The sequence below is a fragment of the Lipotes vexillifer genome, unplaced genomic scaffold (genome assembly GCF_000442215.2).
Source record: "Lipotes vexillifer unplaced genomic scaffold, Lipotes_vexillifer_v1.1 scaffold717, whole genome shotgun sequence".
Classification (NCBI taxonomy): Eukaryota; Metazoa; Chordata; class Mammalia; order Artiodactyla; family Lipotidae; genus Lipotes; species Lipotes vexillifer.
The window spans coordinates 3,041,313-3,061,280 of record NW_006798707.1 but is presented as its reverse complement, the minus strand read 5'-3'; the positions used below and the strand labels follow the sequence as shown (position 1 = coordinate 3,061,280).

The 19,968-nt window shown below is 46.7% G+C and overlaps 1 protein-coding gene across 1 annotated transcript in view; it reads left to right on the top strand.

Moving 5' to 3' along the window:
- ALK (ALK receptor tyrosine kinase) overlaps nucleotides 1-19,968 on the top strand; it is a 777,689-nt gene that overhangs the window by 701,922 nt on the left and 55,799 nt on the right. Inside the window, exons 11-12 of the mRNA XM_007470876.1 lie at nucleotides 1,315-1,409; nucleotides 1,580-1,708. Coding sequence (XP_007470938.1) covers nucleotides 1,315-1,409; nucleotides 1,580-1,708 — 224 coding nt within the window. The remainder of the gene's footprint in view (nucleotides 1-1,314; nucleotides 1,410-1,579; nucleotides 1,709-19,968) is intronic.

The window sequence follows — 19,968 nt, the reverse complement described above, 5'->3', positions numbered from 1 at the left end:
AACATCACAATCCAGTTGCAGAATGTTTTCGTCCCCCCAGAAAGAACCCTTGTGTTGGTTTACAGTCAATACTGTTCTCCTTCCCAGGCAACCGCTAATCTGCTTTCAATCTCTATAGATTTGCCTCTTCTATACGTTTCATATAAATGGGAAAATGTAGATGAATAGTGTCGTGAGGCCTTTAATTACTGTCTGGCTTCTTTAACTTAGCGTAATGTTTTTGAGGTCTATCCGTTTTATAGCCTATAACCGTGCCCATTCTTTTATATTGGGGAGTAGCATTCCATTGTATGGCCACCGCATACGTGGTTTATCCAGTCACCAATTGGTGGGCATGGGTTGGCTCTCTTGATATTTTAGCATCCACACCAGAGACTGTGCATGCTTCTGTGCAATCCAAGGTCATGCTGGATTGACTTTCTGAAAGGTGGGAGAGGGTTTTTAAGTTCTCAGAAAACTCACTTTACAGCAGGACAGGGCTGGCTATCTGAAGTCTTCCAGGAGGATGACTTCCCAGGAAACAGGTGAACCAAAGGTATTTTCTATTTATCCCACTCTAAAGCCTTCCCTGGCCACAGTCCCAGGACCTGATCCTCCAAGGCTGTGAAAGAGATAGAAGGAAACAGTACGTCATGGGTTTGCTGTTAACATTTATGGCCCCCTCTGTGTTGCTTACAAACACTCCCAGGGATCACACTCAAATCATTTAATATTTAACAATCAGTCGGACACTGCAGAGACCAACCCCACTCAGAACTGATACTGAACAAGACATGGGTTCCTCGAGATCCCCCTCTGTGTGAGGAGTTAACCTTTCAGTTGCTGGATAATGAGGAGTCCAGGGGGCTCCAGGGACAGAGCCATGCTGCCTGAGGCAATCAACAAGCAGAGGACACATGGGGGACAGAGGCGCTTTATCAATTGGCACAGAAGCATCTCAGTAGTTTAATAATGTCTTCAGCCCCGCATGTGAGCACCAGCTGATACGAAGCCTAGCCCTTCTGCCCACCCTGCACACCCAGAACGCACAAGAGGTCTCCTCAGAGTATCCAGGAGTCCTGGTCTCGGGCCCCAAGCTCCAAATTCCATTAACCTGCAGAGCAGTCCCTCAGAAAGGGAAGTGCCCTGTGCTGGAGAACCAGGGAGATGTTGACTGCTCCCCCTTCACCGCCTCCCTGAGATTAGATGAGGCTGATAACAGCTACAGTTGCGAGCCGGGTCATCAGTGCCCATTTGGATCGTGCTGGATGTTGAATCCAAGACATGACCCACCCGCGTAGTTTCTCACACCCACTCCTCTTGACACGCTTACAGGTTCTGGTTGCAGATCGTTGCCTGGTGGGAACAAGGATCCAGAGCCACCGTGGCTTTCAACAATATCTCCATCAGCCTGGACTGCTACCTCACCAGTGAGTACACCCTGTCCCCAGCACTTGCCCCCAACCCAGGCTATCCTGGGCCTCACAATCCCTCCTAGACCCAAGCCCGTGGTCTCTGCCACCTTCCCCGGGGCGCACTCATCTCTCTCCCTTAAACCGAACCTCACTTAACTCAGCCTGTGGGGTCTTCTCTATTCTAGTTGGTGGGGAGGACAAGATGCTGCAGAATACGGCGCCCAAGTCAAGAAATCTGTTTGAGGGAAACCCAAACAAGGAGACAAAACCCTGGGAAAACACACCAAAAGAGAACCCCATCTTTGACCCTACAGGTAAGGGTTCAACTTACATATCTGAGCAAGGTGATCTTTTGTTGCAAAAGGCAGAAGAAAGATATGTGCCGTGATTGGGGTGGGGAGAGGTGTTTATAGAATAAAATAGTCGACCTTTAGAAAGAACATCACCTACACCCTGGCTAATGGGCTCCAAGGGGAAGCTGTTTGGTTGTCCTATTCCCTGGGGAAACGGAGCTCCTGAAAGTTGTGCAAAGGAGCAACTGTCCTCCATGCCTGGGAAGTACCCAGGCCCCGGCACAAACAGGGGAACAAAGCTGGTACCCTGCTCTCAACTCAGCCCTTCGAAACCACTCCCCATTTACTGAACAAAGCAAACCTTCCATCGATTTCTTCTCCTCATAAAGAGGGCTGGGCCCAAGGCCAAGGTTATCCGCTGCTCAAAGGCAGACTAGCTCATCAGTGGTCAAACCGCCCCCCAAAGCTTCAGGTTCACCGCATTTTCCCAAAGCTTGGCTCCCTTCTGAAGCTGTTTAATTCAGCACCCCCTGGGCTGAAGGACTTCTCATGGGGCCCTTGCTGCTTCAAACACAGGCCTCTTCAGCCTCTGGCCCTAAACTGTGGGTGTGACTTCTCAGCTGCTCTGTACCAGAAGGAAATCTCTTGGAATCATCCTCCAAACGCGGTATGAGGTTTGTCGGTGGTTATTAAATCTGTGAGCCCAGCCCCAGAGAAGCTATTGAAGGCCACCGGGCCTGACACCAGCAGGTCAGAAGGTTCCCCCAGGTGGGTGCTGGTGCTTGGGGTGTCAGGCTTCATCCAACATGAGTAACTCAGAAAGGCAGGTGTATGGCCACAGTCCACCCACACTCTTTTCCTCTAAAAGGTAATTCTATATTAAAATAACAATAAATAAATGATACCTCTCTCATTTCTACTTTTAACGTAAAATTTTTGCTTAGTGCAAAGTACAAAAAAAATAGTTGAGGCTATACCTTTACACTTAAATTCATTGACCCTCAACTTATTAAATAAATATTAGCTTCACTTTGTCTTTGAAGAAATCCTTTCCTTTCCTTCCCCTAAAAAGCTGTCCCAGGACTCTCATTCCTTCCAGTTGCTGCCAAACCAGAGGAAAGCGTTCACTGCTTTTCCCATCACCTCTCTCCTTTTCTCCCATCACCTTGAACTAGAAAATCAATTATTTTTTTCATTTTTTTCACCCGAAGAGGAACCTGGTCTCCTCAACCGTGATCTCTATTTCCCCCCTCTGCCTCGTGGTTCGCAAAAACATCTAACATGATGGAGGCAGCCTTCTGCTAATCGTTCAGCACCTGTCCCCGCCCCCCACCCCAGTGACTCACCTCCATCACTTCCTAGCCCTTGGTCAACCGCTGCCTCCCTGCTATAAATGCGATAAATGCGGGACTTGCGGAGCAAACATCGCGGCAAGCCCCGCCCCTCCTCACCACCAGCACCGATTACGTAGCAGGAGCTCCAGAAACACTTTATCAATTGACTGGTGGGCGATTGATGCTTGAGCTCAATACTCAGATGTCGGCTGCGGGACCCCGCAGCCAGCATTTAGGGAGCAGCCACGCGCCCTGCCTGACTCCCCGGTTTATTGCCATATAACTCCCACTGCCCCTAAAAGGCTGATCGATAAGGGTCTGCCTGGTGGCCACTCAGACTAATGAAATCTCTCTGAGGCTCAAAAGTGGCAGTGCTCCCCTACCACCTCCAAATAAAATTAGAAACAAGCGGGTGCCTGAGAGACTGGAGATGACAGTGGCAGGAACACAAGCTTCCTCTGCTGCCTGACCCCAGCCTCAGGGCAGGAGTGACAACAAGTGGCTATGGGTCAGTGTTCTGTCTCCAGACCCCTTCCAGAGTGACCCCAGCTCAAGAGAAAGGGGACACCGAGGCAAGTACCTCCCCAAGCAGCCTTGGGGGGTTTGTGGGGCAGGGCCTCCTCTCCCCACCAGCCAAAGGCCGATGTCCACTGAGCCTCCTGGAGCGGCACTTAGCCAGGACCCAGCCTCATGGTCCGGGAGAACAGGCCACACCCTGGGTTCAAGCCCAGGCCCACCCTCTTGGCTTTAATCTAGAGCTCCCGCTCTAGTGCTTGCACACTTCCTCTGCCTCTGCCAGTGGTCCAGACCCAGGTCAGAAGCTCAGAGAGCTCCGAGTCTAGAAGAGGAGGGCCCAAGGAGACAGATACTTGGACGATTAAGGGAGGGCAAGGTGCCTGCAGCGAGAGAAGTGCCATCGGAGGAGGGACCTGGAGGGGGAAAAGTGCAGGCAGCTCATGGATATGCCACGGTCAGGGCCACAGCCACTCAGAAACAATCACCTGGCAAACATTTGCCTGGCACTTCCCACACACCTGGGGCTGTGCAGCTACGACAGGGAAGAGGGGAGCCAGTACCCCCTGTTCTGGAGCTTCTGGCCCACGGGAAGTGGGCAGCCTGTGAACCTGCAGGTCATGGTCTGCAACGTGAAGCTTGTCGACTGAAAAAAATGCACAATGTGATAGTTGTGAATTAAGTTTTATTTGGGGCAAAATGAGGATGATAGCCCAGGAGACAGCATTTCACGTAGCTCTGAGAGACTGCTCCGAAGAGGCAGTGGGGACAGTCAGTGTATATGTGATTCTGGTGAAGGGGGAGCACATGCAGTGCAGCACACATTTTTGCAGAAGGTTGCTGCTAGTCTCATGAAGGTTACAGCTAGCCACAAGGAGCACGTCACCACGAAAGATTTTAGTGCTTTCTCTAGATATAAAGAGATGCAAGGATTGGGCTCATAAAATATTCTCCTGGGGCTTCCCTGGTGGCGCAGTGGTTGAGAGTCCGCCTGCCGATGCAGGGGACGCGGGTTCGTGCCCCGGTCCGGGAAGGTCCCACATGCCGCGGAGCGGCTGGGCCCGTGAGCCATGGCCGCTGAGCCTGCGCGTCCAGAGCCTGTGCTCCGCAATGGGAGAGGCCACAACAGTGAGAGGACGGCGTGCCGCAAAAAAAAAAAAAAAAAAATTCTCCTGAAAGTATCTAACTATTTGAAGGCCTGTTCTGCCAGTTTTTTTAGAGCACAGAGTGTCTCATTCCTGATCTACCCCCTGAACTCCTTTCAGGGTGACGGTTGAAGGTCAGCGGTCACAGCAGCTTATGATTTGATCCTTGTAGAGGTAGATGCCAAGTGCCAATTTGTAGTTGACAAGCTTAACCTAACTCAGAGCTTCTACCCGGGAGAGGCCCCTGGAGAGGAAGGGAGGGCTGGGGGCAGAGGGCAGGGAAAGGAAAGAACAGTCAGTGAGCACACCTGACCCTGGGCTGGGGCGTCTCGCACATCTACTCCTCTAGTCCTCACTCTGGCCCAGGGCCTGCTGCTGTTGTTAGAACTGCAGGGAGGAGAGAGATGATGGGGAAGAATGTAAACATCCCACAGCCAGTAGGAAACGGTACCAGGATGTAGCCCTGAAGTCTGCACTCTTCAGCCAACTGAGCTGCTGCGAGTACCTAATTCTCCTATCAGAGATCAGCGCCGTAAAGGGAAAAGAGCTCGGGGAGTGTCCCAGACGAGAGCCCCTGCATGATCAGTAAACAAGTCTGCTCCCAGCCATCCCAACAAAGGACAGGGGAGGCTGGATGATGAGATTCTCTCCCCGAAGTTCAGCACGGCCAGTTCCTGCTGGGCTGGACCGAGCGTGGCTGGGGCTTCCGCTCTCTTCCCCGCAGGTTTGCGAGCAGCTCCTAGAAATGCAAACGCCAGCTGGGCCTTCTGAAGACCGTCGCTCACAAAGCTTCCAAATTTCTAAACACTCCTCACGCCCCCCAAGCCAGCCCTTCCCTCTGATGAGGGCCTGACCCTCTGGGTCTGGGGATTTCCTTGCCCCCAGCCCACGGGGCAGAGCTGAGCCGCTGTAACATCCAGGCAGGGAATATCCTGTCCAGGTGCTTCACGGAACATTCTCGGAAGCCTCTGAGTCACTTTACCTAATCAGATGAAGAAACTGAGAGAGAAATGGGGCAAGTATTAAGGCTGAGAAATTACATTGGTCAGCTTTGCACATACAGTCACACTAACCATATGGTTGGGATAATGCAATCACAGCCTGCAGAGCTCTCTCTCTCTCTCTCTCTCTCTCTCTCTCTCTCTCTCTCTCTCTCTCTCTCTCTCCCCCCGCCCCCCAGCAGTAATGACCACTAGGGGTGAGGAGGTGAATGCAGGCTCTGTCACCTTCTCTCTCTCTAAAAGCCCAGGTAAGGACAGGCAGGACCCGACCCCGACCCCGGGCCAGATGACTGTGCCTCGGCTTCCTAACCCATCTCTCCTTCTCTTTCGAGCTTACATATTGTGTAGGAGGGCAGGATGGAATCAGCTCAGTTTACATGCAAACAAGCCCAACCCACAGGTATCCGTAACTTGCAGAACCCTGGCATCAAGCCACAGTCTTGCCTTTGAGTTGGTTGGTGACGGTTGGTTTACTGTATTCTGAATACACGTCTTTGCCAAAGGTTGATGGGGAGACAATTAAAAATGTGTGGAAAAGAGCACTGGACCAGGAGTCAGAACTCCCGGCTGGCCTACACTAGCAAGCTGTGGTCCTAAGACAGGTCTCACCTCTGTCCGGCCTTCCAGTCCCTCATCTGATGGCTGGGACATGTCAGCAACCCCTCAGGTAACAGCTCGTGTTTGAGGGACTAACGCAAACACAGACGAAGGAGAGAAAACTGCTACTTTTGAAAATCAAGGTTGAAGTAGACAGTCTCCAGGTCCCCTTCCATCCCCAGCTCCATGGCTCTAAGAGCTGAGGGGATATGGCGTAAGGGAGCCAGAGCTCTCCTTGGCCCACTGCTAATGTGCCCAGAAGTGAGGATGACACACTGTCCGTTTCCACACACACTCCTGTGATTCAAGAACAGATGCCAATTCCAATGAGAAAGTTTTATGTGTTTCACATAAATTGATTGGGTCTATTTCTGCTAAATGCATTATCCATTCACCACAGAACAACTATTAGAGTTAATAGAATTTGTAGCTAGAGCCATTATGCTCCAAGCACACCCTTCTGGGGATGACAGCATTATCGGAAGGCAGGCTTCACAGGGCCTGGCCTCGCTCACTCAGAACTGTCTTCTCACTCACTGGGGGTCTTTGTTTCCATCAGAGCCTTTCGCACCTGCAGGCCCAGCCAAGCTCATTTCAGCGGCATACCCCATTAGTGAAGATTTACCCAGTTCCTAAAGAAATACATGTATCTCATCCAGTTCCAGGAAATCCTATCGTCTTATCAGCTGTTGACATTGCAGACAACCTCATGCCAGGTTAGAGGTACAGAGGGGGCTGGCATCCCTGCGTTAGCCGTGGCTCTTTACTGTGTGCCAGTTTCGAAGGCAGGAGGCCCCCAAAGCATTGGGAGGACAGGCACAAGTAAGGGGAGAAGCCCCACTCACTCCAGGGGGACCTCAGAATAGACTCCTAAGTTCATTGTATCATTAACAGCTTCTTCCAGAAATAACCACTGACGAACTGGGACTGCATGAATGCAGCAGCGAGCAGGTCTGCTGTTGGGGACCTAGATCTGGCCCAGGGTTTCTCTGTGTCATCACATCATCTGCTTCTGGTTACCTGGCTGGGATAAGGAGGACCCACAAGTGCTCCTGGTTAAAATGCTGATTCCTGGGCCCCACGGGCCTGTGTAATCTTAATGTCTGAGAATGAGAGGTCAAGCTCTGCCTTTTTAACAAACTCACAAGGAAAACCTGGTTTGAAACAGAGTTTAGGAACCCCAGGCTGCAGCCCGACCTCCTCGATGCAGATGGGCATGGACCTTGGGATGGAGAGGAGGCAGGCTCGAGGCCACACAGCATCCTCCGAGGGTTCAGCTCTCAGACAGTAAAGGCCTCGCCTCATGCGTCTCCTCTTTACACAACAATAATAACCACTATCACTGAGCACCGCCATGTGCTGGGCTCTTTCACATGCATTATCTCATTTGCTCGTACTATAATATTACCCCCATTTACAGATGAGGAACTTGAGGCCCACAGAGAGGAATTAACTTGCTCTAAGTTATACAAGTTGTGTAAAAGGTTAAAATCACATGCAAAGTAAAGTTTTCTAAGCCAAATAACATTTGGAAAGGCAAAGTTTCCTTCAAGAAACCTTAAAGGAATCCCACTGTTGAATGGGTCTTCTAGAGGAATCTCTCTTTGAAAGACCCTGAACTGAAAATGTCAGTTTTTGCTTAAACAGAGCACATAGGCGTCTTCACTAATATTCAAAACAGCACACCAGGCATACAATGCACCTCTGCACATGTAAGAAAGCTGATCATTGCAGCTAATTTGCGTCTCTCCGTGCACCCCAGCCTTCATGGGCACATGAAAGGCACTTCTGTCGGCACCCGTTCAACTGTGGGGAGCCCCTCTTTGAGAGCTGGGCCGGCACGGGGCTGTAGATATAATCCTTGGAACCTGTTCGGGCACTGGCCGTTTCCCTGATCAGCTGGACTGCTGTTTAACCATGTGCTGCGCGTTCTCTCTTATCCACTGATTTTAGATGATCACCTATTTATAGCCAGAGTGCTAGTGATAACGCATGAAGCACCAGCTCTAACAAGGCTCGTGGGCCCCCAGTCACTGCGGCAGGCTCGGCGCCCCCCAATTAGGATGTCACTCTCCGTTTGGGTGCAGCTCCCTTCCCCAGGAGCTAGCGCGGCTGTGCTCCAGGGAGAGAGGTAGCTTGGAACTAATTCATGACTCACAATCCCCGTTACTCATGTTAACAAGTCCCTCCCAGAGCAAGAGGCTTTGCAAGCTGGGGAGCCAGTCAGCATCCCCAGGAGGTGGCCGACACCAAGGCCCAGGGGCAGCTTGGCGGCCAAGGGAGGGACAGCACTTCTGCAGGGACCCGGTGATGGTGACAGGGATGAACTGAAGGCTCGATAAGAAGCCACGCTCCCTGAGCAGAGCACCCAGTGGCAGCAGAGCTTCATGGGTTTGCAGATGGCCCCCTTCCCTCTGCATGCCCGTCTCCAGCTATTAAGCACACTAGGTGTCTCTTATGTGATCCTTACAGACTCTCCCCACCAGTCCCCCAGGAGAGACATCACGGTCCAGCTCCCAGCCCTGCCACCTACTTAAAGCCACTCACTTCTTTCTGTGCCTTTGTTTCCTCACATCCAGAAAAATGGCACTTATACTGTTAGGGCTTCCATCTCATAGGTTTGAGGAAAGGATCACATAAGTGAATCGGTGTCAAGGGCTTAGAGAGGTGCTTGACCCAAAGTGAGCTACATGAGCTGTCATTATTTTCCCCATTTTAGAATTGGGGAGACAGAATCAGAAAGGTTATGCGGCTTACCTCACCAATCAGCTGCAGAGCCAGGGTTCCCACTCAAGCCGGCTCACCCCAAAGTCTTCCCGCTCTAGCCCCATGCCCACTAGGAACAATCCCAGATACCACCCAGCTGCTGACCGCGGATAGGGAGAAGCTCTTGCTACATCCAGACTGGCTACATCCATCTTCTCTTTCCATGAGGAGATTCAGCTCAGCGTTCAACACAGAAAACCTCACTGCTTTCTAGTTAATATGTTCGCAATTCCCTGAATCTCTCTCCTAGAAAAAAAACAAAACAATCACATCGAGCCGAGTTTAATTTAACAGGCCTGTGCTGGTGCCTGCTCCGTGCCCTGTCCTGTGCTGGGTGCCTTGGGGCCTGCAGCTGGGAACAAGCCAAAGTGCCCCTCACAGAAAATGTACCACCCAGGGCGGGGTCCACATAAGCCTGACATGAAGCCACTGTGACCCAAGGACAAGGGAGTTTCTGCATCCCTTTTCAGGTGTCCAATTCTGATCACAGCTGGAATTAGGACAGGTGCCCCCACTCCCCGGCTCTGCCTTTATCCTGCCCTGGATGGTGAAAGGGTCTCCATCCAAGACTGGTGCATTGCAAATTATGCTGAACTGATCATCATTTTTGAAAAGAAATCCAGTGTCCTTTGAGAAAGCAAGGAATCAACAGTGTACTTCATAACTGCACGACCCTGGGCCCCACTGGAAAAATAGTGCAGCAGCATCCAGCTCTGGCAGACTCAAAAACTCTTCACGAACCTCCAGCCTAATACGACGTGCTGGTTGGCATTATGGCGAAGCTGCAGACAAAATGCCTTCACACCATGCCGTGGTTCCTCTTCGTAGCAGAGAGGACCCATTGCCTTTCTCTCTCCTGGCTGGCCTGAGAAAACATGTTGTTTTTCCCATTTGTTTTAGTGGAAGATTACATAAGTGAGAGACAATAAATGACCTGGGAACTCTGAGCTCAGCACGCCTTGATTAAGATCATTTAGCTCCAAGACTAACAGGACGCAAAGGCCCCTCCATCAGTGCAGGTGCGTTAAGCACTTGTTATTTTAATTATCGTCCTTCTCTCAGACTTGCTTGTTCTGCCTTCAAAATAACCCTGCATCCCCTCGGAGCCTATTCAGCTCTTTGCTTGTTAGAGCAAAGCTTCAGTGATCCTGGACAGAGAGGTTTTTTAAAATTTATCAGGACCCAGAGCTGGACAGTGGAACTAGGGGAAGAAAGGCTGAAATGCTAACTCTAGATCCCAAAAGGCGGTTCCTCCCTGCTTGCCCCTACATTGCCAAGAGGAAAAGGAACAAGAGGTGGAATCACCTTAGCCATCACTGAGTCAGGGAGAAGAGAGAGGGCACAGGGAATAAATGGCCCCACCAGCACCCTCCACACTGGGTGCTTACCAAAAAGATGAGGCCAAAGAAAGCACTGGCTTCTGGGGAGGGCTTTGGAGTATACAGATATGTATCTATTGCTTTGTAATGAACTACCATAAAAATATAGTGGATTAAAACAACACACATTTGTTATATCAGTTTCTGTGGGTCAAGAAACCAAGCACAGCTTAGATGGGTCCTCTGCTTCATAGTTTCTCATAAGCTTGCATAAGATGTTAGCCAGGGCTGGGTCTCATCTGAAAGCCCAATTGGGGAACAAATTACTCCCAAGCTCACATGGTTGTTGGCAATTCCTGGAGAAGCTGATGATGAGACAGAGAAAGAGAGACAGAGACAGAGAAATAGGGAGTCTACTAGCAAGATGGAAGTTGCAATCTTGTGTAACATAGTCATGAATATAGCATCCTGTCACCTTTGTCATATTCCGTTGGTTAGAAGCAACTCACAGGTCTCACCCACACTCAAAGGGAAGGGATTATGCAAGGGTGTGGCTACCAGGAGGTAGAGATCACTGGGGCCACCTGACAGCCTACCTGCAGTGGCTATTGTGTGTCAGAGATCAACCCATCACCAGGAAGCTTTGAGAGCTCACTGTGGATTCTGATGGGCAGAATTCCTGGCAGCAATCTCAAGCCTCTCTGTTCAACATCCCACAGACACTTAAATATTCACTAAGTACCTACTGAGTGCCAGTCCATAGCAGAATGGAAAATGGATCAACAAAGAATTCTAGAGACCGTGGTTCCAGCTGTGGGACTTCAGGAGAGCCAAACATTCTGAGCCCCAGTTTTTTCTTTATTCATAAAGTAGTGACAATAATTACCTGCCACAGTTCTTTTTCAGAGCTGGCTATTGTAGTGAGCAAATGAGATCATTTGCTTTGAAAGGTACAAAAGAATATGCTAATATAAAATGCGTGATATTATTATTAACATCATTAAACTACATAACAGAAAAGATTGAGCCAGTTCACTTGTCCCTCATATGTTGCCTTCTATACATTTTCAGTGTATTTATAATCCTCCTCCTCCACCTATGAGCTGTGCACTCTTTTATTTGTATATAAGTATGTGTTCTGGGCATAGTTTTCCTTAATTTTTTTGTGAAAGTCTCAAGCACATTCTAGTTTTTGCCCTCGTAAAGCTAACCATCTTAAGAGAAAAGGGGGAAGTATTTTGCATGTTGGGTCCTTTTGTTCAATCAATTCCCCCAACCCAGCTGATCATCAATTTGTAGGTGAAACCCTCAAACTCCACTTGGGGGAAATATGTGACTTGAGTAAGGACATAGAAGATTGCCCCCCAAAAGACCCACTCATCAGTATAGATTGAAAGAGGGTTTCTAGTCTTTTAAAGCATGTCAAGATCTCAGAAATAATGGAGACTTCAGAACTTTCTCCAGGGACAGCTTTTCAAACAAATACCAGGTGGTTGGATCTGAGAGGCCTGATTTGGTTTTTATAGTGCGTATTGACAGTGACTTCATAATAATGTGATAGTATATTTTATTCTTTTAATTGTTATTTTTTATTAAGTGACTGACAGACTGAATGATCCAGTTCTGGGATTAATGTTCACAAATAAGGAAAATAAGGTACAGCTTGGGCTTGTTCAGCAAAACCCAACTGAAAGTCAGAAAAACTCCTGGGCCTCAGAAGAGCTCCCTGAAAAAGAGGAGTATTTCTTTTCCTTCACCCAGATTTATGACTTGGAGCCTACTAACTAGTCCATTCAGTCTTATCAGCTGATCGGCTCCCTCAACCATGGGGCCAGTGGCGTGTCCACACTGCTAAGGAGCAGTGTGTTTCCTTAGAGACACTGCAGGGCTCCCTGCCTCTCAGTTATGTGGGTGTGGGTGTGCGAGCGTGAGTGTGTGCTGGTGTGTGTGCGAGTGTGTGAAGGTGTGTGCCGGCTCCTCGGGAGCCTACCCCCTCTCTGCTGTGCAGTCATGAGTAAGACAAAATTTGCCTTTCAACACATCCATTTGTACCACCAGAACGCCTCTGGTCCACTCCATCCTATGATGTTCTAACCCTAATACAAGAACTCCAAAGGGTCAAAGATGCTTCCTTTGAAGCATGCACAGTACCCCCAGCATGTGTGAGCTCCCTCTTCTAACCCCTCAGGTGGGTTTGGCGGCTGGCGTTTGGCCTACTCTCCTTTTTCTATTTTTCTTTCTTGGTTTTGTTTTTGTTTTTCATTTAACAAAGGTTTATTAACTATCTTCTGTGTGACTGGCACTGTTTTAGGTCCTGGAGACAAACAGTGAACAAAATTGGCTAAGCTTCACTCTTGTAAAGTTTGCACACTAGAGGGAAAAACAGGAAACAAGTGTACAGATGATATAGTTTCAGATAGTGATGTGTTATGAAGAAAATAAAGCAAGTTAAGGGGACAGAGATGACAGTGGCAGAGGGTGTGTGCTATAACGATGGGTGTTAAGGGAGAAAACTCAAGGTTTCGTCAGGTGTGCCTCAGAGCAGAACCGGGATAATACTATTTGTTACTATCGTTAAGACCCCACTTTTTACTCCTGGGCTGGCGTGGCCTGGGGAACCTCTGAGGCCCCTCTACGACGTAACTACAGCTCTCATAAACTCTAGAGGCCTTGACCATGAAGGGTGCGGACACAGAGCAGAGCGTGGTAGAGAAGGGGGAGCACACCTGGGCTGAGCAGGCTGGGCCGGGGGAGTGACCCAGTCACCTGCTGTCCTCCAAGGAAGGCAGGCTGAAGGCCACACACCGTTTCTAAAGAAGCATTGGAAACCCGGTCCCAATCCAGTCTGGCGTTGCTGTTGGAGCGAGAGCAGCAGGACTCTCTGGTCAGTGGTGTTTCCTTTGCTAGTTGGGAGGAGAGCTGTATTCTAAGAAGGCTCCGTCCACGTTAAGTCTGATCCAGCCAATGTCCAGCAGCCCAAGGAAGTGTCCAGTCCAATAACAAACATTAATATATAGATGACTGACTGCTGATGCTGGTTCGGTGGCCCTATACATGGCTAGTCTCATTAGTTCAATGCCTGATGATGTCAAGACTCACATCTCTGTGATCTTTTTTTTTTTCTGCGGTACGCGGGCCTCTCACTGCTGCGGCCTCTCCCGTTGCGGAGCGCAGGCTCCGGACGCGCAGGCTCAGCGGCCACGGCGCACGGGCCCAGCCGCTCCGCGGCACGTGGGATCCTCCCGGACCGGGGCACGAACCCGTGTGCCCTGCATCGGCAGGCGGACTCTCAACCACTGCGCCACCAGGGAAGCCCCTCTCTGTGATCTTTTTGGCCTTTTCCTCATGCTTGTTGCCTCATGGCCACTGCATCTCCAGGCACCATGACTGCCCTCAAGCAGGAATAAGAGAGACTTGCCTTCTCTAGTATAACATAGTTTGTCTTCTGTCTTTGGTCCACCATTTGGTCCTACTTGCTCCCCCACTACTTTCCTTTCTGCCCTGGACATTTGGATTCCCCCCTTTTCACGTGTGCCTGTTCTCCAATTCATCTTAGAAGGTCCGGGACCCTGACCCAGGAGTCAGGACATTTGTTCTTCTAGCTCCTAAGCACTTGGCCACTCGGGCCGCCGGCACCTCCATCTGCCCGTCTGTCAGAGGTGTTACAGTCCCAAGGCCTTGTAAGGATTTCACCCTTCATGATTCAGAACCAAACAGTAAGCAAGAACCGGTAAGAATAAAGCAGTGAGGAGTGCTGGCCTCCCGCGCTGTTGCCTCTCTCCCAGGAGCCAGTGGATCTTACAACGGGAGGTACCAGATCAGGGTTTTCTCTCCCAGGTCTGCGGACAAGAGCACATGAGGGCAGAAATCAATGACTCTTCAGGCCTGAGTGTGGCAAGGCTGATATCTGAACCACTGCTACTTCCCACTTAAGCCTCAGAACCAAATCCATTACGTGTGACCCCCAGATGGGTGAGTCTGCGGCCCCCGTCTCAATGTCAAATACTTTATTAACACAACTCTGGCCTGAAGCCAACTTGGGAATAACCAAATTAGCCCTGAGGCCTCCCTTAACTTAATTTTTACAGCTCTGCTTTCAGGATAGAGTCTTTCCTGTGACCTTTCGTGTTACTCACTTTCCCTCAGGGAGCAGGGGGTGGCTGAGAACACAACACAGACGCCATCACAGGAGCCATTAAAAACTGCCTCAGATTGCCAGGCGTCAGAGCTGTTTAGGGTAATTCAGTCCTGAAAGCAGCTTTTATCTCAACAGCCCAGATTTGCTGCCCTACTGATGGGGAGCCGGCTTGTTCGGAGGTTCCTCTTCGCGAAGGGATGTCTGCCTCCCAGCAGAGAGGGATGTGGGCCTCTGGTCTTTGTTCCCCAGGAGACCTCAGCTTTTGCAGGCATCCTGCCCATCTAGAGGAACTGCGTGAGGGTCTTGGGAGACAAAGATGTAAAAGTGAAGAAGAGATTATATGTGTGAGCACGTCTAGTACAAAAGACAGAGCTGGTATTATAATTATTGTTGTTATCCCCTCCTAACTTCTCATCATCAAAATAGAACAAGAGAGAAATGACCAGAAAGCTATGCATACGCATGAGTAAATGAGGTGTGTGTGTGTGTGTGTGTGTGTGTGTGTGTGTGGAGTTGCAAACAAATTCAGTCTGAGAAACAAAGTAGAACAACAAGGAAAATTCATCAGCTGAAAACTGTGTTGTAGAAAGAGTAAATGTGATGTTTCCCTCCTCACTTAGTCTCTGTAACCACAGGCCATTTCTTCAACTTTTCTACATGGTTGCCTATCTTATGAGATAAACGTAACAGCTCTTCCCCCTTCCCTATCTACTGACCTAATGGTTTTAAGAAGCTAAACTAACTGGAGGATGGAGGTGCACCATCAATGTACTGTAATTAAGTACATTGAAATTGAGGGACTGAAGATTCCCAGTCTTTTTGGTTCAGAATCACAGCAGCATCCTTTTATCTGAGGATAGAAGATACTTCTAGTACCTTCCACCATCCACCAAATATAAGTACCAAAATATAAATACATTCCAAAACTCTGAAATAAAGGTTTTTTGTAGCTAGCTGCCCCTCAGTCTGATGCACAGAGAGGTATAGGGCCCTTCTCATGCCCTCACCCAATATTAGGTACCAAATAAGATTAATCAGATAACATCCTGCACCACTGAGAAAGCATATACCCGACAGTAGAGAGAGAGGACAGTGAGTTAATATAAAATATTTATATCTGCAGCCATTTAGTAAAGGGTCAAATAGCCCTAAACAACTTAAGTCCAAGTGGCACTATCAAGAGGAAGTTAAATTATACTTAGTGGGCTGTATCCAAAAAAAAAAGGCAGAATATGATGTAACAGCAAGTTCTAGGCCATGGTCAGTGGGGATGTCCCTGAGGTGAAATCTGAAAAACCCTGCAGTCTCAGGCGTAGAAATACAGGTGAGGAGCCTGACCAGAGAGATGGTATAAAGGAGCTAATCATAGCAGATGATGTCAAGTGATTCCTAAATTTTAAAAAATTTTAAGGATTCTGGAAAGACGGCAGTGATGCCAGTAACAGCATAGTTTTTTTGTTTTTGTTTTTGTTTTTATCTCTCTGAATCCCTATGCAAAAACCAAGGAAACGTGTATCAAAACTGAAAACCCATGTATATTTACAACAAAAAATTTTTTGAAAATATATTCCCCTCCAACCCTAAAATACAAGTGAGTGAAGACAGAGCACCAACAACCATAAGACCTGCATAGTATCAGCATCTGAACAAGGGAAAGCGAAGAAAGGCAATAGGCTATCTTACAAACCTGAGAACAGGAGAACCCCCAAATAGCTGACAGGTATTTGCTAGAAATGACAGACAATCTGAAAATAGGAGAGTTCTTCCCCAACCCAGTGGTGTGTGAGAGCAAGGGGCCTTTGGTAAGATCTGAAGGAGCTAGAAGAGTCTGGCCACTGAGCATCCTTTCCAGGAAACGACCCACACTGAGAAGAACTTTCTAGGACTGAAATCAATATTGACTAGGATAGGGATAATAGAGACCACAAAAAGAGAAGATATCCAGATTCAAGTGGGGGAAAGAAATAGAGCCAGAAACGTCGGAAAGCAAACTGCCATATTTTTTAACACTATATGAAAATTAAAAAAGAGTAAAGGGAGCTGTATAAAGTTAGAAAATCTCCTGAATCCTAAAAATTCTAGCAAATTAATTTTATGTTAAAATGCATAAGTATCAAGATCGAACCCCATCCAAATTACAATAAGAATTTTAAAAGAGCAGAGAGGACAGAATAACCTCCCTACAGAAAAATGAAAGCATACCAGAAAGACAGGCCCACAGAGGAGATGACAATTGTAAACTATTTCAAAATGAGTTAACAGACAAGAAAACAATGAAAATTACATAAATCATTATTATAAAAATCAGAAACTAGATGGTAGAACTCTCTAAAGAATTTGAAATAAAAGGAAAAAAATAATTTCAGAAATGAAGACTAAATTAAAAGGTATGCAAAAGCAAATAAACATAACAGTTAATGCCTTATGAGAAATAGAAGGTGAAAAGAGAAACTTTTTTAAAATCAAAAAGATGATACACACCAAAGAGAGGCAAAGAAGATCGAACACACAGATAACAAGAGTGCCTGAAAAAGAAAACCAAAGAAGGGAGACAAAACGAATGTTTAAAACTATAATTCAAGAAAAATGTTCATATTGAAACTACTTATTAAAAGAGCATATCTGTATATCAGAGAATACTGACTCATATTGAGCAATACCAAAGTATCAATATATTATAGTAGAATTGCTGTACCTTAAGGAAAAAAAAAATACTGTGGGCACCTAAGCAAAAACAGCTAATGATTTATTAGAGAATGAAATTTGGGTTATCATCAGAGTTTTTTACAGCAGTACTTTATACCAGAAGAAAATGGAGTAATATATTTAATGTACTCAAAAGGAAAAAATATGATCAACATTCAAGAACTCAAGGAATATTGCTCCTATGAGCCCCTCCTAAGGAATCTACTTGAAAACAAACTTCAAACAACCAAAATGACTACAGATATATCAAACATGGGCATTAAACATACACTACTTACAGGCTAACTAAAGGTTAAAGAAGAAAGAGTAGTATATGTAATGGCAGTGTGCCCAAACAATGTAGATGGTGTTCAGCTTCAAGAAATTTTAGGAGAACAGAGAGCACATATACCAAAAACAATGTTTTTACCGATCTCAGTTTTCCTATTGATTATTGTAGAATATTGTTACTCTGATACTATTGTGTGTATAATGGAGGATAAAGTGAATGAGTAATTATAGAATATGCTAATTCAATTATCACCTTTGTTTTTGAAAACCAAGACTCTCAGTGTGGAAAAAGAAATACAGATGTAATATAGAAGAGGTTAAATTAAAAACCCTGTAGTCCTGGATTTGATTTGGAACTGTCAGTGTGAACTCATGGGTGTTTTGTCATATAAATGTGTGTGTGTGTGTGTGTGTGTATTTATACTGATATACATATGTATACAACATGTATATTTCCTAGCTCTGTCCACTAAAGAAGCCTAGAAACAATCACCAACCCAGTAGCAATAAGTGTCTATAGCACCCAGATTTTATACTTAAAATACCTTTTTTCACTAAAAGAAACCAAAGCTTTTGAAAAAATGGCTGAGCCCAGGTCTGGGGAAGGAACATTTCATCATACCAGATAGCAAGGAAGCAAAGGAACTCAGGAAGCTACCACTGACCAAAAATGTGACAATTTGAGCTTCTAAGGAATAATAATTATGATTAATTAAAACTCAAAATATGTTTAAATTCATGTATTCATAATGATATGCAAACAACTAATTAATCAACTTCAGAGGATGATAGGGGACCAATTCATTACCTTGAACACTGCAAATAAGGAGAAAGAATTGAGCATTTATCTTGCCTTTCCTATATGAACTATACCACTGGGTAACAACATAGTAGGTGAGAGGAAGCATCTCTTTATAAATATATGTCAACTAATAAATAAGGGAAAAAGTATATAATTTGAATATCATTATTTTGCAACTCCCAATAAATAAACGAACCTAGGCATTAAGCTTCAACAACTGTTAACATCAAAAAAAGACAGCAATAATCAGACATTGATCTTGTATCTAGAAGGGGATGCTACTCCATTGTTTAAAGAGTTGAAATGTTTTAACCTCACAATGGCAACGATATGTATATTGCTTTCATTTTGCCCTAATAAGGAGAACAACTTATTAATTTTCATCGTGTACTCACAAGAAGGGTTACTTTCTCCAATTTATAATAAAGAATAGTGTCGTATACATTTACGGATGGTGAATGATTATATTTACTTGAATTTTTGGTCATTATTTTGCTTAACAAGATCTACAGTGGCCATTAAAATGGTTCAATATGCCACAGCTCCCATGAAGTTCAGCTCAGTCAACAGATATGGATAAAGTTGAGTTCCATGGATCAGAATAAAAATGGTATATAAGATCCACAAGAGCCATTGAGCACTCTTCTGTGGCACAACCATAGAGGCCTTTGATGTGAGGCAGATCCTTATTATTGTGATTAATAATGATAGTTGAGAACTTATTTTCCTTTGTATCACGTTTTATTTCTTTGCATTCAATTGAGCAGATGAGATGGCTTAGCAACAGTAATAAAACCAGCACGATCACTACCTAGCCTATTTTTTTAACATTGTGCTGTGTATTACTAATTGATTTGTTTCTTCTTGGAGGGGGCTGCAATACACTTAAAATGAAACCCAGTGCTTAATGGATTTTTCTTTACTCAGCTGTCTATAACCAATCTGTATTTTGATGTTTGTGGGTTCTTTATACAATATAGCTGTGAGTATTAAACTAGGTTTCCAGTGGGTGGTATAATTAAGAACAAGATAAAGCAGTTCTTGTCTTTTCTCTCTCATAAATGAGTTTTAATACAATAGTTGTTTTTTGGTTTGTTTTTTAAGTAAGAGAAGAGGAAAGAGCCGGGTTTCCTCCCTCCCCTGCTCCTAATCCAGGCTTCTCCTTGGGGGCCATCTAATCCTCCTACAGCTCCACAGAGCCTCAGGGATCAATGTAGACTCTCAGCTGGGGAAATGTGAGGACCCTTGAACTCTCAGACTGGCAACTTGGCGTCAAGCTCACCTCACAGCTGGTCTCACTGTGACCTTGATCTTCTCTTTAAAAACCAAGATCTTCCCTTGTTGCTTACTACCCAGTCCCTCTCATATGTCTGCTTGCTGATCTTGTAAACATTTCAGTTACCAGATTTCCCTTTTGACACCCCCCTGGCTCCCCGTGGCCTCTCAGGGGGCCAGAGTCCTCACACTGAGCACCTGTTTTCCCTGGTTTGTGCCCATGACCCCCTAAAGTGCACCCTCTGCTAGGCTAAGCTACTGTGGGACTTTCTGAGCCTGAGGGTCTACCTACCACATACCCTGACCAGACTCCTCTCCCCTCATGGTGACCTGCCTACTCTTTGGTCCTGAGCAAACTTGGTCGGGTTTAACTGAGCTCTGGGCTCATAGATTTGAAAAGGGGTGGGGGGGGGGG